Source organism: Oncorhynchus clarkii, chromosome 31 (assembly GCF_045791955.1).
Source record: "Oncorhynchus clarkii lewisi isolate Uvic-CL-2024 chromosome 31, UVic_Ocla_1.0, whole genome shotgun sequence".
NCBI classification, from domain to species: domain Eukaryota; kingdom Metazoa; phylum Chordata; class Actinopteri; order Salmoniformes; family Salmonidae; genus Oncorhynchus; species Oncorhynchus clarkii.
In genome coordinates this window covers 32,027,143-32,051,626 of record NC_092177.1, presented here as the reverse complement: position 1 = coordinate 32,051,626, position 24,484 = coordinate 32,027,143, and the positions used below count along the sequence as shown (strand labels likewise).

Below are 24,484 nucleotides of genomic sequence, written 5' to 3'. Positions count from 1 at the left end.
TGTCAGCATTAGGTCAGAAGAAGATTAAGTTTCGTTTCATAAAGCACTGAGTCAGCCATCCTTCCCTCTTCCCCCCTTCTCATAGTAAAGGACTCCCTCTCTAAGTAGGATATCAATAGAGGTGAGGGTCTAGCACCACTCACGTTCCTCTTTGAGGACAGGCTGGTGCTAAACCTTTTATGGGCATCGCTTAGGATGAAGAACTGGTAAGACTTTTTGTATCATATATTTTATCAACTGAAACTACCGGGAATCATCTGCTGACATCCATCCCGACTTCACTGCTTTAAGCGCGCCCTAGTGGACAGTCCGTGCCCTGCACGTGGACTTTCAACAGACATGAACCTCTTCGTCTTTCAAACTGCTGTGATATATTAGGCCACCAAGCCAGTGTCTCAGAAGATCATTACAACAACAGCTAAACGTGAAGAATTTAGTCTACGTGCTACCGTTTCCCCTCAGGTGCGCATGCACGCACGGTCATCTGCCAGGTGCTGTGGATTCTTAGCTGTTCCTCTGATTGGTTTAGGATCCCGTTTAAACCCCATTCAAACTCCCGCTCTGCTCCCTCCTCTTTGTCACCGCGCCACACGCTGGAGAGATGTGCAGAACAGCCGCCGGTGCCAGTCCTCCACGCAACTGGAGTTTTGTTCACGGGGAGCTCAGTGGAAGGCTCTTTTTTAATATTAGATAGGGTTTATTTTTCATTGTCAGCGTTGCCTACGGAATTATGAGACTTGTTCATTGCTACGGGGGCTCTCGAGAAGTTGTATGTCTTTAATGCATGATATTAGTTTATAGAAGCCTCTACAGAGCGGATGAGAATCATCATGAATTTGCCGGTACCTGTGCTTGTCCTTTCGGCGATGTGTGCGTTTTGTCTCGGCACCATCCCTGGTAAGTACAGGAACTGGAACAATTGCATGTCTTGTACGATAAGTAAGGTGAGTTATAAACGTGTGGTGCTTGCGAGGGATAGCCTATATGGAACTGAAAAGTGCACTAGGTTAGGATGGAAATAGAGGTACCTCTATCCAAGTCACGGTGGGAGCATAACACATCTGGCCTTACATCCAAGTTACGATATGACCTTCCTCGAGATTCCAATTACTCATATTACATCTGACAAACTGGAAGCATTAGCTGCGCGCCTGTTTCTCCAAGCAACCAGAATCAATCTCCGGAGGACGCTCGCGCCGGTCTGGTTCAGTTTCTGCTGACAGACAGAACCGGTCGACGGAAGCAGTGACAGACACGGTGTCAGGTGACAGTGTCTGTCTCCCCTTCTGTTCTCTTTCTGAAACTAACGGTCATAATATCTATTGAATTATTGAAGGGTAATTTCCATTTGTCAGTAACACCCCAAGGCTATTCGTAAACAATTGGTATATATGTGTGAAGGTTATGTTGAAGATGGCAATATCTAAGTAGAGGGTTGCATTTTATTTCTAATGTAATACAGTTTTGATTCCTGGAAGGAAATGATGTTAAGGCTGACAGAATGGGAGCCGGAGGGTAAATTCGCTCTAGCTGCAGGTTATTGGGCACATGCACACCCACACCCACACATTTTAAACACTTTATTTTAATCCACCAATCATATTTTTCAAAAAAAGGATCTACTATTTCAAAGGTCCCTGTATGCACTGCCCTCAAGGGTACAGCGAGCACCTCCCTCTCCAAACAGCTAGGCTGCCCACGACAGCTGAAACAGAGCGGAACCTAGCCAATTGCTTTGCCCTAGTTTTTGTCAGGCCCTGCAATCTGGAGGCCACGGTCAAGCCTGTGGCTGAGACTGACGAATGTCAGCGCCTCCAGCTTGCACCTACACCGAGGCTGTCCAAGTGTCCAAAGCATACAGAAAGCCAGGGAGGGATAAACCGAGACCACAAAAAACACATCCTTTCAGCTACACACTCATCTCTCCTGGAGGAGATTCAGAGGAGTTTCAAGTCCTTTGAGAATCAGCCACAGGCTGCCCTGTTGCTGTGTCTGTGTCCCACTAGCCTTCTGTCTGGCTCTCTGCTCCACCCCAACTCCTGTGTCATTGTTCAGCTGTTTGTTCATACTCTGATTCGTATTACTCAACCCCTTTCATGCAACCCCAGTAAACACCATCTACGTGCTAAACTAAAATTAGTCACCTTTTGGTCTGTGACGCTTAAGCATTTTATATTCAAAATAGTTGTTTAATTGACATTGAGCTTTCGCTCTTCTCTCAGCCCATTTAAGCTCTCTCTCTTTTCCCCTTCCCCCCCCCCCCCCCCCCCCCCCCCCCCCTTCCTCTCCCATCCCCAGGTGAGTTTGGCTCTCTGGCTGACATGGAGGACCTCCTGTTAAGGAACCTGTTCCAGGGGTACCAGCGCTGGGTCCGGCCCATCCAGCACGCCAACGACACGGTCACAGTACGCTTTGGACTCAAGATCTCACAGCTGGTGGACGTGGTGAGGATGCCGTATGCATGCACAGGCACGAACGCACACACGCTAAACGCGCACCGTGGCGAAAGACCTTGCCATGTAAACAAACGGTAAAAGACATGGACATCTCAAAATATCTTGTCTGATTTGCTTGAGCCACGTAGTTGTTGTAATTCTGACCCTGTCCATGTTGCTCAAACAAGTAATGCTGAAAGAAAGGAATCTTCTAAACCACAGTGGAACAACTCCACTCCTGAGCTGACCAAGGTCCTGAAATAAAGCTGGTGGCCTCAGTGGGACTTCTATCTAGCTTTTTCTCTCCTTTTATGAAACTGTCGGAACACGCTCTTTTCCAACAGAGCTTTACACTTTTCAGGGCCTGATTTGATAAGGTGAGCTGGTTTAGCTCTTCTGTCAAAGAATACAAGCAGCCAATAGAACAGTCCCATTCATGGTCTTAAATATGAACCTTGCTTAAACAAACAGCAGGGTACATATCTCTCGCTCTCTGAGGGGAGATGCCTGTGGTATGTATGTAATTGTTTCAACTCAAAAAGAGAGGTTGTAAATACTAACTGATATCATACCAAATAATGAGAATGAAAGAATATAGGAAAAGAGATTGGGTGGAGGGGGGGGGGGGGGGGTGAGCTGAAGCACAGGAGTAGGAGGGATAGGAAGAGAGAGGTGAATCACAGGAGAAAGCGATAGAGAGAAGTGCTCTGCTTCAGGCTGATAAGTGGTGCCAGTGTTGCTAGCCGTCTGTCCTGTATTAGGTTACAGTCCACCTCTGGACTATGTAAACTAAAATCTTCAGTGTCATGTCATCTTGCACCAAATGATCCTAAAAGAAACTCTGAAATGGAAAGATAGAATATTCACATGAAAATCTGTCACCAATTGCATGGAAGCATATACAGTGGGGCAAAAAAGTATTTAGTCAGCCACCAATTGTGCAAGTTCTCCCACTTAAAAAGATGAGAGAGGCCTGTAATTTTGTTTTTCACTTTGTTATATACCCTTTGTTGGCAATGACAGAGGTCAAATGTTTTCTGTAAGTCTTCACAAGGTTTTCACACACTGTTGCTGGTATTTTGGCCCATTCCTACAGTGTGTGAAAACCTTGTGAAGACTTACAGAAAACATTTGACCTCTGTCATTGCCAACAAAGGGTATATAACAAAGTATTGAGATAAACTTTTGTTATTGACCAAATACTTATTTTCCACCATAATTTGCAAATAAATTCATAAAAAATCCTACAATGTGATTTTCTGGATTTTGTTTCTCATTTTGTCTGTCATAGTTGAAGTGTACCTATGTTGAAAATTACAGGCCTCTCTCATCTTTTTAAGAGGGAGAACTTGCACAATTGGTGGCTGACTAAATACTTTTTTGCCCCACTGTAGCTTTAGGCACGCAAATGCGTTAGTCCAGTGTCACTTTGATTATGGTTCACTAGCATCCTCAAACATCTAAACAATAAGCCAACCTTGTAAGAATTAAACTTAAACTTCCCCCTCATATTCATCTGGAGGTTGAGGGTTTTTTGTCTCAGGGACTTACTTCCATTGTGGTCCCTATGTTTTCCCTAAGTACATACAGTTGAAGTCAGAAGTTTACATACACTTAGGTTGGAGTCATTAAAACTAGTTTTTCAACCACTCCACAAATTTCTTGTTAACAAACTATAGTTTTGGTAAGTCGGTTAGGACATCTCTTTTGTGCATGACAAAAGTCATTTTTCCAACAATTGTTTACAGAACGATTATTTCACTTATAATTCATTATCACAATTCCAGTAGGTCAGAAGTTTACATACACTAAGTGGACTGTGCCTTTAAACAGCTTGGAAAATTCCAGAAAATAATGTCATGGCTTTAGAAGCTTCTGATATGCTAAATTACATCATTTGAGTCAATTGGAGGTATACCTGTGGATGTATTTCAAGGCCTACCTTCAAACTCAGTGCCTCTTTGCTTGACATCATGGGAAAATCAAAAGAAATCAGCCAAGACCTCTGAAAAACAATTGTAGACCTCCACAAGTCTGGGTCATCCTTGGGAGCAATTTCCAAACGCCTGAAGGTACCACGTTCATCTGTACAAACAATAGTACGCAAGTATAAACACCATGGGACCACGCTGCCATCATACCGCTCATGAAGGAGACGCGTTCTGTCTCCTAGAGATGAACATACTTTGGTGTGAAAAGTGCAAATCAATCCCAGAACAACATCGAAGGACCTTGTGAAGATGCTGGAGGAAACAGGTACAATAGTATTTATATCCACAGTAAAACGAGTCCTATATCGACATAACCTGAAAGGCTGCTCAGCAAGGAAGAAGACACTGCTCTAAAACCGCCATTAAAAAAGCCCAGACTACGGCTTGCAACTGCACATGGGGACAAAGATCGTACTTTTTGGAGAAATGTCCTCTGCTCTGATGAAACAAAAATAGAACTGTTTGGCCATAATGACCATCGTTATGTTTGGAGGAAAAAGGTGATGGCATCATTAGGCAGGAAAATGTTGTGGATATAATGAAGCAACATCTCAAAGCATCAGTCAGAAAGTTAAAGCTTGGTTGCAAATGGGTCTTCCAAATGGACAATGACCTCAAGCATACTTCCAAAGTTGTGGCAAAATGGCTTAAGGACAACAAAGTCAAGGTATTGGAGTAGCCATCACAAAGCCCTGACCTCAATCCTATAGAAAATGTGTGGGCAGAACTGAAAAAGCGTGTGCAAGCAAAGAGGCCTACAAACCTGACTCAGTTACACCAGCTCTGTCAGGAGGAATGGGCCAAAATTCACCCAATTTATTGTGGGAAGCTTGTGGAAGGCTACCCAAAACGTTTGACCCAAGTTAAACAATTTAAAGGCAATGCTACCAAGTACTACTTGAGTGTATGTAAACTTTTGACCCACTGGGAATGTGATGAAAGAAATAAAAGCTGAAATAAATCATTCTCTCTATTATTCTGACATTTCACATTCTGAAAATAAAGTGGTGATCCTAACTGACCTAAGACAGGGAATTTGTACTAGGATTAAATGTCAGGAATTGTGAAAAACTGAGTTTAAATGTATTTGGCTAAGGTGTTTGAACTTTCGACTTCAACTGTGTGTGTGTGTGTGTGTGTGTGTGTATATATATATATATATATATATATATATATATATATATATATATATATATATATATATATATATATATATATATATATATATATATATATATATATATTTTTTTTTTAAACGTTGTTTGCAAACTGATATGTGACAAGTCTTAATAACCAAAAAAAAAGCAACAAATTTGGGTCTCAAAATAGGTGTCACTCTGCCCCTCCTGCCCTGAACGACGGGTCGCCACTGCCCGCAATAGTGCCAGAGGCAGAGAATCCCAGTGGAGAAAGGGGAGCCGGCCAGGAAGAGACAGCAAGCAGCACTGCCTTGTCCGTTCACCTTCGCACCGCTGGACCAGACTGCACTCAATCATTGAACCTACTGAAGAGATGAGTCTTCAGTAAAGACTTAAAGGTCGATACCGAGTCTGCGTCTCTCACATGTATAGGCAGACCACTCCATAAAAATGTATCTCTATAGGATAAAGCCCAACATTTGGTGGACCGTAGCGTACGTGTAAGTGTGTACGACAGGATCAAATCAGAGAGATGGGTAAGAGCAAGTCAATGTAATGCCTTGTAGGTTAGCAGTAAAACCTTAATCAAACCCTAGTCTTAACAGGAAGCCAGTGTAGAGTGGCTAGCACTGGAGTAATATGATCAAATTTTGGGTTTCGAGGCAACATCCTAGCAGCCGTATTTAGCACTAACTGAAATTGATTTTGTGCTTTATCCGGGCAGCCGGCAAGCAAAGAATTGTAGTATTCTAATCTAGAAGTGACAAAAGCATGGATTAGCTTTTCTGCATCATTTTTAGACAAAATGTTTCAGATTTTTTGCATTGTTACGAAGATGGAAGAAAGCTGCCTTTGAAATATTCTTGATATGTTTGTCAAAAGCGAAGTCAGGGTCCAGAGTACCACCGAGGTCTTTCACAGTTTAATTTGAGACGACTGTACAACCATCAAGATTAATTGTCAGATCAAACAGATCTCTTTGTTTCTTGACCTAGACCTAGCATCTCTGTTTTGTCTGAGTTTAAAAGTAAACCATTTTCTGCCATTCACTTCCTTTATCTGAAACAGGCTTCCAGGGCAAGCAATTTTGGGGCTTCACCATGTCTCATCAAAATGTACTTGTGTGTCATTCACAAAGCAGTGAAAGTTGACATTTTTTTCCCGAATGACATCAAGAGGTAGAATATATAGTGAAAACAATAGTGGTCCTGAAACGGAAACTTGAGGAACACCTGAAACTTACATCCAGAGACAAACATATCTTTCCGACAGATAAGATCTAAACCTGGCAATAATTTGTCCGTGTAAACCAATTAGGGTTTCCAATCTCTCCAAAGATTGTGGTGATTGATGGTGTCAAACGGTACTAAGGTCTAGGAGCACGAGGACAGATGCATTAAAAGGTCATTTACCCTCTTCATGAGTTCAGTTTTATGATGGGGTCTCAAACCAGAATGAAGCTGTTCGTATACATTATTTGTCTTCAGGAGGCAGTGAGTTGCTGCACAACAGCTTTTTCAAAATGGAATGGGTGATTTGATATAGGCTAATAGTTTTTTTTACAGTTTTTTTTTACTAACTGATATGTGACGTGTTAATGCCAAAATAACAGGCAACGACGAAAACATTTGCAAAAAATGTGGGGCTCAAAACAGGTGGGGCTCTGCCTCTCCTGCCCTGCACAACAGGTCGCAACTGCCCGTAAGCTGCGCAACAACTTTAAAAAAATAAAATTGTGTGAAGTGGGGGATTCGTTATTGGCCAATAGTTTTTGTATTTTTTTATTTTCCGGTCGAGATTTGTCTTTTTCAAGAGAAGCTTTAATACTGCCACTTTTTTAGTGAGTTTGGTACACATCCGGAGGATAGGGAGCCATTTATGTTCAACATAGGAGGGCCATTCACAGGAAGTAGCTCTTTCAGTAGTTTAGTTGGATTAGGGTCCAGTATGTAGCTGACTATTTTTGTGACTGTATCAAGAGATATAGGATAAAAAAACTTGAGTGTCTCCATTGATTCTAGGCCCTGGCAGGTCTGTGCAGCTTCAGGACAACTGAGTTTTGGAGAAATTCTCAGATTCAAAGAGGAGTCTGTAATTTTGCTTTCTAATGATCATAATCTTTTCATCTAAGAATTTCATGAATTCATCACTGCTGAAGTAAAAGCCATCCTCTCTTGGAATGCTGCTTTTTAGTTAGCTTTGGGACAGTATCAAAAATATGTCGGCTTCTTATTCTCATTAGGTTGGAAAAATAGGCTGATCGAGCAGCTGTGAGGGCTCTTCAATATTGCACTGTACTGTCTTTCCAAGCTAGTCAGAAGAATTCCAGTTTGGTGGAGAGGTTATGGATATACAGTCAGTGTCCAGATTTCAGTTCAAATTTAGCCCATCTGAACAGTAGGCTACAGTTCCCTTGACGTGCCATAGGCCTACAGTATGTGAAGTCCCCATCTTGTGACTGGCATTTTGTGTAGCGCCTCACAATCGTCACATAACAGGCACTGCTATCCTCCCTCTTTTACCACGTCACCAGATCTTTCTAAAACATTACTTTTCACGCCCTTTATTTTCAACTCTCCATTACGCAGATTTTTCTCTTAATGATTTCAACTCTGACTCTTGTCCTTTTTGAATCCGTGGATTGATGTTAACGTTTTATGCCCGTTCCCAAAAGCATGGCGTGTTGGCTTTTTGACGACCGTACGGTTTGGCCCTAAAAGCTTAGGCTTATGCTCTAATACCAGACTAAAATAATAAAGGCAGAACCTTCATGTAGCCTATCAATATAAATTGCACAAGAGTGATACATTTTAGAAATTGTTTAAGGTGTAATCATGACATAGTGTAAAAAGGAAATGGAACACACAGCAAAATTTGATTCCATTTTAAATGACATCCGATACACATTTCTAACCTGGATGTCTCCTCTCCTCTGCTCCACTCTACATGACCTCTCTTTCTCTCTCGCTCTCTCACATACACACACAGGATGAGAAGAATCAGCTGATGACCACTAATGTGTGGCTGTGGCAGGTGAGGAGAAGGGGGGTGTTACTGTGGCTTGTAAGAGGCATAGAAACTGTTGTCCACAGAAGAGAATAGATGGATAACAATCTGTTTTTTTTTCCCCTCAACAGGAGTGGATAGATTATAAACTGCGATGGAACCCTGAGGACTATGGTGGGATCACATCGATCAGAGTTCCATCTGAGACTATCTGGTTGCCCGACATTGTGCTCTATGAGAAGTAAGCTCAATGATGATGTCATATGTTATGAAGGGTTCATTTAGCATAAAGTCTTCAGACAAGACAGTGTAACCTTCACCTATTTTCACACTAATAGCCCACATTGATACTCTATATCCTTTTTTGTTTGTTTGATGTATTCCTAAGAAATATATGTTTTTTACACACCCTAGAGAGCCAGTATGGAGGTTAGCTCTCAGGCTACAATGAAAGGTGGCCAGTGTGTAGGGGGAAAAAATATCTGAGTTCAAAAAGTACTTGTACTCAAAACCATGACGAATAATCCAAGGAGGCCGAGATGCAAAAATCATATAATTATATTAATCCATGCTCAAAAGAATACAAAAAGTGGAAGTGCAAGGTGATAGTAAAATAAGTTTTGGATTTATACACACCCTAACCATAATATTAACCCTAATCTTACCCCCTGCCCCTCTCTCCTCTCCCAGTGCTGACGGGCGGTTCGAGGGCTCCCTGATGACCAAAGCCATCGTTAAGTCCAACGGTAGAATCACGTGGACCCCTCCGGCCAGCTACAAGTCGGCCTGCACTATGGACGTCACCTTCTTCCCCTTCGACAGACAGAACTGCTCCATGAAGTTTGGCTCCTGGACCTACGATGGTAACATGGTGGACATGATCCTGTTAGACGACTATGTCGACAGGAAGGACTTCTTCGACAACGGCGAGTGGGAGATCCTGAACGCCACGGGGGCCAGAGGAAACCGGCGAGACGGGCTGTACTCCTTCCCCTTTATAACGTACTCGTTCATTCTGAAACGTCTCCCGCTGTTCTATACACTGTTTCTAATTATTCCGTGCCTCGGTCTGTCGTTCCTGACCGTGCTGGTGTTCTATCTCCCGTCAGATGAAGGGGAGAAGCTCTCTCTCTCCACCTCCGTCCTTGTGTCTCTCACTGTGTTCCTCCTGGTCATAGAAGAGATCATCCCGTCTTCCTCCAAGGTCATCCCTCTCATCGGGGAGTACCTCCTCTTCATCATGATCTTTGTCACCCTCTCCATCATCGTCACGGTGTTTGTCATCAACGTGCACCACCGGTCCTCAGCCACCTACCACCCCATGTCCCCCTGGGTTCGCTCCCTCTTCCTTCAGAGGCTACCTCGGATGCTGTGCATGCGGGGCCACACTGACCGGTACCACTACCCCGAGCTGGCGCCGGAGAGTCCTGAGCTGAATCCCCGGTCTGGGGGCCGGAGAGGGGGTCAGAGGAGCAGCGGGGCCCATGGACAGAGTCCTCTGGAGGGGAAGGAAGATGAGAGTCAAGCCTGGGTCACCATGCTGGAGAGAGCTACGTACTCTGTGCGTTACATCAGCTGCCATATACGTAAGGAACACTTTATCAGAGAGGTGGGTCACCATGCTATATGTTTTAATCAACATGATATGTAGTGTCATGCCATTTATATAATGTAATACTAAGATACTGAATTTGTTCCTGTTTCCCTGATTTTTCCTGTTCTTCCTGTTTTCAGGTGGTCCAGGACTGGAAGTTTGTGGCTCAGGTTCTGGACAGGATCTTCCTGTGGGCCTTCCTCACTGTGTCGGTCCTAGGGACCATCCTGATCTTCACCCCTGCCCTGCAGATATTCCTTAGTACCCCTCCCCAGTCAGGACCCAGCAACCCCCATTAACTCATCACCCCCTCCCCAGTCCAGACCTAGCATCCCCCTCCAACTCGGCACCCAGTCCAGGCCCTCTACCCCTCCTGAATTCCCCAAACTGAGGCCTGGACACCCGACCAACAACTCAACCCTGACCCCCAGTCTTGATCTATAGCCCCCTCTACCTCCAGTTTCTCCTGAGCTTTTCAGCCAACTGGCCATAGTCAGCACAGCCAACCCCCTACGGTGGAGCTATGCCCTGACCTCCCGTGCCACACCTTGAGTCAGAATTAGCACATCACCATGCTAGAGCAGTTCTGCTATAGATCTTTTATCCGTGTTTACATATTACATGGTCTTCATGACAGAGTTGACTCAATGTACAGAAGATGAATAACAAAGCTAATTAGAAAGGTGTTCAAAATTTGTATCAAAGCCACGATAGTATGTACAGTAATGTAGCATTCTGAAGCACAAACATTGACTGAAATATTTTGAATTAGTGTAAAATGTGCAATATATTCTCTGTGGTTACTGTCGATACCAACAGCATACTTAGTTATTCTCATTATACTCCTCAAAACCGTTATCGTCAGACCCAAATATTGTGATCTTAGTTAGTGTAAGTTTGTCTGTGAGTGGAATGGTAGCGGCATCCAGGCCGCTCTGATTGGACGATCAGTGTTCTATTTGTGGTGATTCGGGGCGGCAGGTAGACGAGTGGTTAGAGTGAATCCCCGAGTTGACAAGGTAAAAATCGGTCGTTCTGCCCCTGAACAAGGCAGTTGACCCACTGTTCCTTGGCCATCATTGAAATAGGAATTTGTTCATAACTGACTTGCCTAATTAAATAAAAATAAATTGTGGAGGGTCCTCATTCGCTAGGAATTGTTTGAGTTCTGTTTTTTTGTTCTGGCTGTTGTGACCTTTGACTTTTATTTCACACTTGTTTGGGCACTCCATCAACTAGTTAATTTAAATGAATTATTATTCAGGTACAATGACTATAGTCCCCCCAAAAAATTCCTCCGTCGATGTCCAGCCACTTTTGTGATTACTGTTAAGGAGTATGATGGGTAACACAGTGAATCAGACTCTACAAACCATCGTTCTGATGTCCTGATGTACATCAAATCATAATAAAGAGATTCTGAATACGGCAAGTTTGTATTTTGTCATGTAGTTTTGAATGTCTATATCCCTTCATTTGGATTGGCTTGGAACTCTGTTTGGAACGCGGATTGACGCTGCTGTTACATAGTCAAATTGCGCAAGATAGTTGTGCGTGTCGTATTTTATTCCACTAGGTGGCAACCTTGGTAAGACGATCTCCTACACGTCAACAGTCTGTAGGCCTATTGGAGGTGATTATTTATAACAATCCTTTGGTCCTGATTCTTCACTATACATGTTCTCTCTCACACACTGACACACACTCTTGCATGTGTTCTCATGCACACAAACACACGTCGCCACACATGCAGACACGCACATGCACAGCCACCATATCGAAAAGTAGACACCTTGCCAGAGTGCATGCAAGACAAACACAATGACATAAAGGGGGAAAAAATGAATTCTGTAGGATGCTTCTATTTAGGGACTGTATATGTGTCTTTGAGAAGCTGTACTATACTCCCTTCAATTCAGCTAGTAAAGTGCGTGGAACCGTTTCCTCCCAGGTCTAATGCTATACTGACATTGTATACAATATCACATTGAGCTCTTTGTTCTTCCCCTCCTTTCTTCCTCTCCTCCCTGTGTATCTCTTGACTTTTTTCACTCTGACTTCTAATTGTTTGCGAGAGGTCCAACCTTTCCCAGACACCTCATAACTCTGTTACCAATATGAAGATCTATGGTCTTCTTGGCCTGTTTATATCAGGGCAGTCATTGTGGCTCAACAGGGACTTGTTTCAGAACGACTTGTGGGTGTATTTCATCAGTGTCTTCACTGGGGTAGCTCAAGCGTCTCAGTGTGAATGCTGATTTTTGGATCAGTTTAGCCTTTTAGATCACAAAGAATAAGACTACATGGACATGGGGGACTTGACCCTAGATCAGCACTCCTACTGTGAGATGCATGTTGCTCTATCTATCTGGGAACTGTCCCTGTGGAACCCATAGTCCCAAACATCAAAGTCACAGAGCCTCAGACACAAACACCAAACCTCACCTGACCCCATTCCATCACATCCTTAGGTTATGAGTGATGTGTCCAGGCCCTGCTAAAGTCAGGGCAGTCTTAACGTGTGATGTGTCCAGGCCCTGCTAAGCCAGGGCATTCTTAACGTGTGATGTGCCCAGGCCCTGCTAAAGTCAGGGCAGTCTTAACGTGTGATGTGTCCAGGCCCTGCTAAAGTCAGGGCAGTCTTAACATGTGATGTGTCCAGGCCCTGCTAAAGCCAGGGCAGTCTTAACGTGTGATGTGCCCAGGCCCTGCTAAAGTCAGGGCAGTCTTAACGTGTGATGTGCCCAGGCCCTGCTAAAGCCAGGGCAGTCTTAACGTGTGATGGTCCAGGCCCTGCAAAAGCCAGGGCAGTCTTAATGTATTATGAGTGATGTGCCCAGGGCAGTCTTAACGTGTTATGAGTGATGTGCCCAGGGCAGTCTTAACGTGTTATGAGTGATGTGCCCAGGGCAGTCTTAACGTGTTATGAGTGATGTGCCCAGGGCAGTCTTAACGTGTTATGAGTGATGTGCCAGGCCCTGCTAAGGCCAGGGCAGTCTTAACGTGTTATGAGTGATGTGCCCAGGGCAGTCTTAACGTGTTATGAGTGATGTGCCCAGGGCAGTCTTAACGTGTTATGAGTGATGTGCCAGGGCCTGCTAAAGCCAGGGCAGTCTTAACGTGTTATGAGTGATGTGCCCAGGGCAGTCTTAACGTGTTTTGAGTGATGTGCCAGGCCCTGCTAAAGCCAGGGCAGTCTTAACGTGTTATGAGTGATGTGCCAGGCCCTGCTAAAGCCAGGGCAGTCTTAACGTGTTATGAGTGATGTGCCAGGCCCTGCTAAAGCCAGGGCAGTCTTAACGTGTTTCTGTGTGGACATAGATTGGGTGCATCTTAGTTTGCGTGTGTGTGTGTGTGTACATATTGGTACACGTGTGTGTGAGAGCGTGTGTGTGTGTGTGTGTGTGTGTGTGTGTGTGTGTGTGTGTGTGTGTGTGTGTGTGTGTGTGAACATTATCTGTGCAGATGTCCTGGGCAGTCTGTTAAATTTAAGTAACCACTCATGCAGGCAGGGGAGAGTGGACTACACACTAGTCTACTGGAGAGTGGACTACACACTAGTCTACTGGAGAGTGGAATACACGCTAGTCTACTGGAGAGTGGAATACACGCTAGTCTACTGGAGAGTGGAATACACGCTAGTCTACTGCATTAAATCCCATTAGTACAGCACATCTCATGTATAAAATGTTTTAAAAATTAACATGAGCCAAGCAGCTTTGTCCTCTTTATCTAACTCCATCTCTCAAGCATCCCTCCCTCCCTCCCTCCCTCCCTCCCTCCCTCCCTCCCTCCCTCCCTCCCTCCCTCCCTCCCTCCCTCCCTCCCTCCCTCCCTCCCTCCCTCCCTCCCTCATCATTCACTCCCAACCTCCCCTTTGTTTCCACCTCTGTAAAACACCATATCTCTCATTCTCTGCCTCTCTCTCTCTCTCTCACACACACACACACACACACACACACACACACACACACACACACACACACACACACACACACACGGTGCTTTCTGACTCCTGTGGTCTGTCCTGCTGCCATATCGGATCTCGAGCTCACAGTAGTGCTCCTGCTGGTAAAGACCAGGCCACTGAGTCTCTGTCACTCTGGATATCACCTCCAACAGTGTGAGAGAGCAGAGAGGAGGGGGGCGGGTAGAGAGAGAGAGGGGGGGGGGGGGGGGGGGTAGAGCGTGACAGAAGAGAGAGAGAGGGGGTAGAGAGAGAAATAGGGAAAAGATTGAAAAGAGAGGGAGGACAGGCTAGGGCGTTTCAGTCAGACAGTCAAAGTCTATGTTCTGGAAGCTTGGCACTCAAAATCTCTCTCACCCTAGCAGCTCAGAGTTCAGAAAATTTCCCCTGTGACAGATCTGTCTACTCTGAGCAGAGTGTGTGTATTATTGCTTACCTCAAAGTGTGTGTTTGTGTGCATTATGTGTTTACTGCTCTCAGTGAAAGGAAAGTCCCCCAGGAGTATGGAAGGGATAAGGCGTGGGAGGCAGTAGCACATTGGGAACAAATTCTCCTGGTGTCTGGTGTGTTAGTGACGCTGAATGAGGGTACACACACACAAACTCGCACACTCAGACACTCTTTGCCTCATCCCAAGCGGTGAAATGAGAGAGCAAATTTAGACCTGCAAACGAGTTCTAGATTCAGAGGGTGACATGGACACCTCCGCTGTCCCAGACAGGACAGACACGGCGCAGACAGAGACAGCACCACCAAGCACTGGACAGTTCCTGTCTGGTTCTCCCTCTCCCAACCGCTAGCCTATTGTGTGCAACGCGCATGTCAGTGTGCACAAATCAAACCGTCCTGCTGGGATCAAGACAACCGAACGGTAAAATAGCAAGAACAAACATGTCAATGTTGCTTTTCTTTAGATCGCTTTTTAAAGTAGTCTACACATGGAAATTCCAGTTTGAGAGAGAGAGAGAGAGAGAGAGAGAGAAGGCACGCTTTATTGCGTAGTGTTTCCCCCTCAACGTTTATCGGATTATATTCTCGTTGAAATTATTTATGGAAGGGACTAAATAGATCAATTGATTACTGTACAAGCCCGGCCAGAGGAAAAAAATAGGATAAACAGACCTAAATGAAGTTAATTAATACTAGAATGGCAAAAATGCCTTTTGACGGTTAGCACTAAACAATACTAACGTAGAGGAGTTCCACCTTTTAGCCCATTCATCTATTATACTTTACTGTCTATGACCTATTCACTCCCTTCCTCTGTTTTTGCTAGCCTATAGGTTACAACTCTCTCACAAGAACATTGATGGTCATATTTACTGTAAAACTATAAAACCAGACTCTGACCTCAACACTAAGCCCCTTCTGAATCTATAAACTCTTAGCGGGTCTTCACTAGTTGCCACAGCCACAAAGTATATTTATTCAATTTCTCTGCTTAAAATGTTATTTTTTTATAACCTAATCCTAACCTTAGCCCTAACCTTAACTACACTGTTAACCGTATGCCTAACCTTAAATGTTGACCAAAAAGCGAATGTTCGTTTTCATGAATTTTGACGAGCCAATGTGGAGTTTGTGGCTGTGGTAAATATTGGAAAGCCCTCTTAGCGGAGACGACGCGAACCCTGTCGCGCGCGTCGAACAGACCAGAGGAGCAAAGAGTCACGGAAAAGGTAAGCGAGCGAAGAGAGACATCCTAACGTCAGCCACAAGTTTGATGTAAGATTCACATGGTCATCATATCATGTTAACCGACAATTCCGACACCGGGTAGTTGGATTTTTGTTATGCACTAAAGTTATTTCATTATAGCAGACTATGATTTGACAATGTATGAGAATGTGTTTTAAGCAGCGTGCACACGCAAATGTTGTTAACCATATCTACCGCACTCACTCTCACCCTTTCCCAACCAAGTGCTCATATCCGAGCTGAGCGAGCAATTTCAATCTAGCCGCCAGTGAAGACTCGCGGGACGTCGGATTCCTGTGAACACAAGGATGCGGTGCCGCACGTTTTTTGGACCGTGTTCGATTGGGATCTATCTATGGATGGCGGTCCTTTTCAAAGGTATGGCGGGATCCAGGTCCACTTCTCTCTGTTGAACGATGTTGCATGTCTGTTTGGAGTATGTGGCGTCAATGTATGCTATAACCATGGTAGGCTAGTTAGTCTGGTTTGAGTTTTGGGTGGGACACTAGCTGATTAAACTCCACTCGAAGTTCATCCGAAACCTCCTTCACGGTGGAGTTTAGTCAGCCACGCGGGACACCAAAGCAGGCTAGGTCTAGTTTTTGGTTTTCCAGGTAGTTCTGGGCACATTTTTTTTTACAATTTGAAAGGAAGGAACACAGAAGGGGGTAATGTATATGAAAGGAAAGTGGCTTATTCTTCTTCTTCTTCTTCTTCTTCTTCAATGAAACCTGTTAGCTTTGATTAAAGCAAAAATACAGTTGTGATGCGGTTTGCTTTGGGAAGAGGCTACAGTGTTGTTGCGTTATTATACTTCATAGTGTCTTTTCCTTACTTGTCACAGTGCAGTCTGTTGTTAGGTACAGCAAGATTATGTCATCCATTCTAGATAGTAGGAGTTATGTACGATATAATATCATGCATGTGCAGTCCATCATTTTGGAGTTCATGTAAAATAGTTAAATGTGTGTGCGCACGTTGTGCTTATTCATAGGGATAATGTAATTCGTTATTTTTCACTGCCCCGTTCTCCCTCCCCTCCCCAGTGGTGGATTTACCATTAGGCAGAAGAGGAAATTGCCTCAGGCCTCACATCATCAATGGGCCTCATGAGCTGGGGATAATTAATACAAATAACACTAGTAATATATATTTTTTTATAATCATTTCTCTGTTTGAGTCACTCCATGCTCTGCACGAGTCCCCTCCCCATCAGCAGGTTGGTTCAGCAGCAGCAAAATCAGCAGGGAGCTTAAAAGTTACAAAGGAAACGCGGAGAGTTTTTTTTTTTTTTGCCTGGCCACTGTGCCTAGGTTAATTAAGACACATTGCCGACAAAAAGGGTCCCCCAAAAAGTAAATTAATCAAAACAGCTGAATAATAATTCATAATACATCAATTGTTTCTTTCCATACATATATGTAGCCGGTGTGAAATGGCTAGCGAGTTAGCAGTGCACGCTAATAACTGTTCAGTCGGCGACGTCACTCGCTTTGAGACCTTGAAGTGGTTGTTTACCTTGCTCTGCAAGGGCCGAGGCTGTTGTGAGCGATGGGTAACGATGTTTCGTGGGAGGCAGTTACAGATGTGTTCAGGGGTCCCTGGTTCTAGCCCAGGTTGGGGCGAGGAGTGGGATGGAATTATTAACACTGTTACATATATTTCATATCAATATTAATACAAGTGTCCTTAATCATCCACATAATGGTACATAATAAAGGACTATTCCACATTAAAGAGTTCACCTGCATTGTTTCACGCGATGTGATTGCAAACGTGACTTTCATTGACATTAAGCTGCAGCAACGAGGTGCTTTCAGGGTGGGCAGAGAACAAGAAAGAAAGATAATTGTTTTACATACAAATTATGTAAATTAAAGCATTTCTTTAGTAAAAAGACAGGTGCTGCTGATAATACTGCCATGGCCATCGAGGCAGAGGACATGTACTGTATGTGTGGCCCATGGCATGTCATACTATTTTTGGCCAGACAGCATCAGATACATGGGCTACATATAGTAATACAGAGGGGCGCTGTTTTGCTCACTCGGATGCTTTCTCCGGTAAGACAGTTTCAGCCACTTGCGAATTGTAGGAACATTGACTGGTGCACAGTGCACTGTTCGGATGCTGGACTTATTTTGGATGAACGTGCCAAGTTAACCTACATTTTGAAGTGATTTGTTTGACAATCATATGAACACATCATGACTGGTTGTGTTCATGACATATTTAAAGATAATAGATTTTTACAGTTAAATTACAAGTGTTTACTATACATCCATGAAAAAAAGGTTTTGTTGGGGGGGGGGCTCTGCATGGGGCCTCCAAAACACAAAAGCTCAGACACACCATTAGGGTTGCTGTTCACGTAGCAAAAACTGAAGCCGTCAGCAGCTCAGCCTTGTTAAAATACTGCAAACCAGAGGGTGGCAGTAGCGTTGTTTGGCAATGCGCGTCCGTGTGTGTTGCTTATGGTCTAGATTCCAACGTTAGCTAGCTAGCTGCACTAATGTTGCTATTTTGTAGAAAGCCAGATGGCCACAGCCAGATAACTACCTAGCAAGATGATGAAGAAACAATTGAATTCACTCTCCATAATCCCATACTGTCAGTGCCAGCCCATAGCCAAATGTTTGGCTATGGGCTGGCATAGCTAGCTAGTTAATGACACTGCACTAATTTGGCAGCTAACACAGGCAGCTGTTTCATAGAAACTAGCTCATATTTAATTATAATGTCAATACTAGCTACAGTGGTTAGCTAGCTTGGAGGAAGTATTTAGTGTTGTGTGCATTGCGTCTGTGCACTTAGCTAGCTACTATCTCATAGCCTACATTGTATATAAAGTGTGACTGGCTTATCCGTGGATGTACTGAGAAAATGTTCCTGTTTGTTGTCACTCCTGTTGGCTCCCCCACGTGGAGGTTTGTGCTCTCTGATTGGCTCAAAGTCATATGGTTGGCAACTGACGAGCATTGCGATTCTACAAGTAGAAAACGGTAGGTTCGTCGCTACCAGGTCAGCACGCAGCAAGTACCGCTTTTGTTTTAGCGAGACAAGGAACGGCCTCCGACTGGGATAAGTACCTATTAGCAGTCTATCGGCAGTGAGATTCTCTGTGTGTTTCATGCATAGGCCTTAGTCCTCCCCTGCCCTTCGTTCCCCCTTAACATCCCTGACATCTGAGTCCACCTTGTGCACTGTGACGCAGCACTTCACAGGGTTTACAGAGGTTTTTGGCACAGGGGCATCTAACCAGTGTGTTGCGTGTTACCGTCTCCACGCATTGTTTCACCGTCTCTTTGTGTGTATCAGAACACGGACACTCCCTGTCCTCACCTGTCCACTCCACTCACCTCACTGACCAGGGGACCGAGGGAGGCACCGAGGGAGGTAGAGAGAAAGTGACATTTTGAGTGTGTTTAGACAGTGCTTTGGTCTCAAGCAGACTTGTCCTACCATTGCCATTGTCTGATAGACAGACTGGTCTTTTTAACGGTTTGATTTATAGTTGACGCAGACTAGCTTTTTCTAGACTTTACACTCCTTACTCCCACTCGGATCGGGCACTCTTGTGCATGAGGCCATGCGATGCATACAGGCAAGTGTTAGTGATCAAATCATTGACACATTAACTTTCAGTAATGGCTGATCTATGTTAATTTACAATACTTTCTAAAAGTGTTCTATGAGATGCATCTGAAGAGTAAGATGAACTGTGGAGCAATGAAGAGATATTACTTTTACCAATTAAATTCTGTTTTTATTCTTTCTCTCTAAACCTCCCTCTAACCTCACTGGATCGATACAATATGTAGAGTTGCATGGCATCTGTCAATAAATGAATCTGTCTCTGATTCCTATGCAACACCTCACTCTTTCCCCTCTTCTCCCTCCCTTTCCCTCTCTTTCCCTTTCCCTCTCTTTCCCTCACCAGTAACTCCTGAGAGACTGTCTAGCCTCTCACTTTCTTTAATCTCTAGTTTATGTCAATTAAACCACTCCTGCCTCATCCTGTGTATTATTGATTGGGTGTTTTCGTGGCTTTAATGAAGTGTTTCTTATGAGCGTAATGATGTGATCTATGTGACTTTAAAGAGGTCCAGCCAGCCTTTTGGTAAGGAATGCAGTGATGATAGACTCGCGCCCTGTCCAGGGGTTGTACTTGTACCTCAAGCTGCCTCGCGCTACATAAACAGGCGCTTGTGCAAGGCTACTTACGCTGTTATTTTTTTTTTATCTGTGTAAGAGGTCAATGTTAATGTATATGAATGCATATACATGTGTAGCAGCTGTGATGGGTCTGTTCCACTGTGGCGTGACATTGGATTAGATTAGGATTAAAGACTAGGGACCTGAGATGGAGGCTGGGTGGGTGGGTCTGACCACAGGAGTATAGATTGTCAACCACTCACGTCATCTCAGCCCAGCCCCTATACCGTCATTACCATGCTAGTTTACCCTAGCCATACCACATACCCCTAGTTTACCCCCACCATACCCCACCCACACTCTGAGCCCAGTGATGCAGGGTGGGAGAAGGGGTTTCAACAGTAGCAACATTCACACACATTAATTAAGATGAAGAGTCAGCCTTAGAAAGCCACTGATGCTTTTCAACTCCCTCGTGTGAAAATGTGTAATTTCTTGTGGCATTGTTTTTATGCCTGAACTCTCTCTACTGTCCCTCTCCACTCACCCCCCCACCCTACCACTCACTTCTCTCTGCCCTCCATCCCTCTGTTTACCCCCCTCTCCCACTCACTTCTCTCTGCCCTCCATCCCTCTGTTTCCCCCCCCCCCCCTCTCTGTCGGTGGGTTTGGGTGGAAATAGGTCAGGGAATATGCACAACTATACTTTGATGTAAGAGTGAAGACAGAACATCTGTACTAGTTGTATTCCATCTGGAGCCTCCACTACCCAACAGGATACTGACTGGAAAGTAAAACACTGATTGTTTCAGTAAAACACTGAACACAATATTGAAAAATGTGCTTGAAATATCGGAACACTCTTCCTGTGGTCAAATCAATTCTATCTGTGTCACAAATGCCACCCTATTGCCTTTACAAGGCCCATAGGGCTCCGGACAGAAGTAGTGCACTATATAGGGAATAGTCAGAAACATGGCTCACTCGAGAGACGCTAACAGAGTCGGTGCAGCCAGCTGGTTTCTTCACGCATCGCGCAGACAGAAACAAGCATCTTTCTGGTAAGAAGAGGGGCGGGGGGGTATGCCTTATGATTAACGAGACGTGGTGTGATCATAACAACATACAGGAACTCAAGTCCTTCTGTTCACCTGACTTAGAATTCCTCATAATCAAATGTCGACCGCATTATCTACCAAGGGAATTCTCTTCTATTATAATCACAGCCGTATATATTCCCCCCCAAGCAGACACATCGATGGCCCTGAACAAACTTTATTTGACTCTATGTACAATGGAAACCACATATCCTGAGGCTGCATTCATTGTAGCTGGGGATTTTAACGAGGCTAATCTGAAAACAAGACTCCCTAAATTCTATCAGCATATCGATTGTGCTACCAGGGCTGGTAAAACCCTGGATCATTGTTATTCTAACTTCAGCGACGCATATAAGGCCCTCCCCCGCCCTCCTTTTGGAAAAGCTGACCACGACTCCATTTTGTTGCTTCCAGCCTACAGACGGAGACTAAAACAGGAAGCTCCCGCGCCCAGGTCTGTTCAAAGCTGGTCCGACCAATCTGATTCCACACTTCAAGACTGCTTCGATCACGTGGATTGGGATATGTTCCGCATTGCGTCCAACAACAACATTGACGAATATGCTGATTCGGTGAGCGAGTTCATTAGAAAGTGCATTGGAGATGTTATACCCACAGCAACGATTTAAACATTCCCAAACCAGAAACCGTGGATTGATGGCAGCATTCGCGCAAAACTGAAAGCGCGAACCACTGCTTTTAACCAGGGCAAGGTGACCGGAAACATGACCGAATACAAACAGTGTAGCTATTCCCTCCGCAAGGCAATCAAACAAGCTAAGTGTCAGTATAGAGACAAAGTAGAGTCGCAATTAAACGGCTCAGACACAAGAGGTATGTGGCAGGGTCTACAGTCAATCACAGATTACAAAAAGAAAACCAGCCCCGTCGTGGACCAGGATGTCTTGCTCCCAGACAGACTAAATAACTTTTTTGCTCGCTTTGAGAACAATACAGTGCCACTGACACGGCCCGCTACCAAAACCTGCGGGCTCTCCTTCACTGCAGCCGACGTGAGTAAACGTGTTAACCCTTGCAAGGCTGCAGGCCCAGACGGCATCCCCAGTCACGTCCTCAGAGCATGCGCAGACCAGCTGGCTGGTGTGTTTACGGACATATTCAATCAATCCTTATCCCAGTCTGCTGTTCCAACATGCTTCAAGAGGGCCACCATTGTTCCTGTTCCCAAGAAAGCTAAGGTAACTAAGCTAAATGACTACCGCCCCGTAGCACTCACTTCCGTCATCATGAAGTGCTTTGAGAGACTAGTCAAGGACCATATCACCTCCACCCTACCTGACACCCTAGACCCACTCCAATTTGCTTACCGCCCCAATAGGTCCACAGACTAGACACTGCACACTGCCCTAACCCATCTGGACAAGAGGAATACCTATGTGAGAATGCTGTTCATCAACTACAGCTCAGCATTTAACACCATAGTACCCTCCAAACTCGTAATCAAGCTCGAGACCCTGGGTCTTGACACCGCCCTGGTCAACTGGGTACTGGACTTCCTGACGGGCCGCCCCCTGTTGGTGAGGGTAGGTAACAACATCTCCACCCCGCTGATCCGCAACACTGGGGCCCCACAAGGGTGCGTTCTGAGCCCTCTCCTGTACTTCCTGTTCACCCACGACCTCGTGGCCATGCATGCCTCCAACTCAATCATCAAGTTTGCGGACGACACTACAGTGGTAGGCTTGATTATCAACAACGACGAGACGGCCTACAGGGAGGAGGTGAGGGCCCTCGGAGTGTGGTGTCAGGAAAATAACCTCACGCTCAACGTCAACAAAACAAAGGAGATGATTGTGGACTTCAGGAAACAGCAGAGGGAGCACCCCCCTATCCACATCGACGGGACAGTAGTGGAGAGGGTAGTAAGTTTCAAGTTCCTCGGCATACACATCACGAACAAACTGAATTGGTCCACCCACACAGACAGCGTTGTGAAGAAGGCGCAGCAGCGCCTCTTCAACCTCAGGAGGCTGAAGAAATTTGGCTTGTCACCAAAAGCACTCACAAACTTCTACAGATGCACTATCGAGAGCATCCTGTCGGGCTGTATCACCGTCTGGTACGGCAACTGCTCCGCCCACAAACGTAAGGCTCTCCAGAGGGTAGTGAGTTCTGCACAACGCATCACCGGGGGCAAACTACCTGCCCTCCAGGACACCTACACCACCCGATGTCACAGGAAGGCCAAAAATATCATCAAGGACAACAACCACCCGAGCCACTGCCTGTTCACCCCGCTATCATCCAGAAGGCGAGGTCAGTACAGGTGCATCAAAGCAGGGACCGAGAGACTGTAAAACAGCTTCTATCTCAAGGCTGTTAAACAGCCACCACTAACATTGAGTGGCTGCTGCCAACACACTCAACTCCAGCCACTTTAATCATGGAAATTGATGTAAAAAATGTATCACTAGCCACTTTAAACAATGCCACTTAATATAATGGTTACATACCCTACATTACTCATCTCATATGTATATGTATATACTGTACTCTATATCATCTACTGCATCTTGCCATCTTTATGTAATACATGTATCACTTGCCACTTTAAACTATGCCACTTATGTTTATATACCCTACATTACTCATATCATATGTATATACTGTACTCTATACCATCTACTGCATATTGCCTATGCCGTTCTGTACCATCACTCATTCATATATCTGTATGTACATATTCTTTATCCCTTTACACTTGTGTGTATAAGGTAGTAGTTGTGGAATTGTTAGGTTAGATTACTCTTTGGTTATTACTGCATTGTCGGAACTAGAAGCACAAGCATTTCGCCACACTCGCACTAACATCTGCTAACCATGTGCATGTGACAAATACATTTGATTTGAATAGGGTGCCACTTTAGACGCATTCTGTCTTAACAATGGGTTTTGGGGGTATTTTAAAACACTTGTTTAGAGTTGTAGAACAGCGCACATGTATTACTCCTTGCCGTTTAAAAACCTCATCTATCACTGTGACATTATTGCGATATGGGTCCTTTGTTTCTTCACCTTGGGATGGCTTTCTGACAGGCAGTTAAAAGGACACCCGTGAAGGTCTGGGTTGCCATTAGTTACATAATTTTGTCTGGGTTCTTGTGTGTGTGTGTGTGTGAGAGAGAGAGAGAGAGAGAGAAGTCCTTGTGATTTGCATACCTTACATAGCTGTGACTGTCTTCCCATCACTCTGCATTAATATCGCATGGTGTGTTTCGAGAGACAGAGCAGAGATTCTGGGGAGTGGTCGCGAAACACACTGTTCTGTCCCTTCCAGGGTCTAAACTCTGGCCCTATGTCCCTTACTGTTTTATTTTCTGTTGTTCTTTTTGAGATTTTGGGTGTTTCTCAATATGCGTACGACCGTGCTCCGAGCAC

At 44.7% G+C, this 24,484-nt stretch overlaps 2 protein-coding genes across 2 annotated transcripts in view; both read left to right on the top strand.

Moving 5' to 3' along the window:
* The first annotated feature begins 671 nt into the window (after window positions 1-671).
* Window positions 672-10,864, top strand: LOC139390428 (neuronal acetylcholine receptor subunit non-alpha-3-like). Its single transcript, XM_071137548.1, has 6 exons — window positions 672-897; window positions 2,299-2,444; window positions 8,554-8,598; window positions 8,703-8,812; window positions 9,262-10,180; window positions 10,306-10,864. Exons 1-6 carry the CDS (start codon window positions 819-821, stop codon window positions 10,462-10,464), a joined length of 1,458 nt encoding a protein of 485 aa, XP_070993649.1. The 5' UTR covers window positions 672-818; the 3' UTR covers window positions 10,465-10,864.
* Window positions 10,865-16,138: 5,274 nt separating this feature from the next.
* Window positions 16,139-24,484, top strand: part of LOC139390426 (neuronal acetylcholine receptor subunit alpha-7-like) — a 79,857-nt gene continuing 71,511 nt past the window's right edge. Inside the window, exon 1 of the mRNA XM_071137546.1 lies at window positions 16,139-16,208. Within this exon, the coding sequence (XP_070993647.1) occupies window positions 16,139-16,208 (70 nt within the window). The remainder of the gene's footprint in view (window positions 16,209-24,484) is intronic.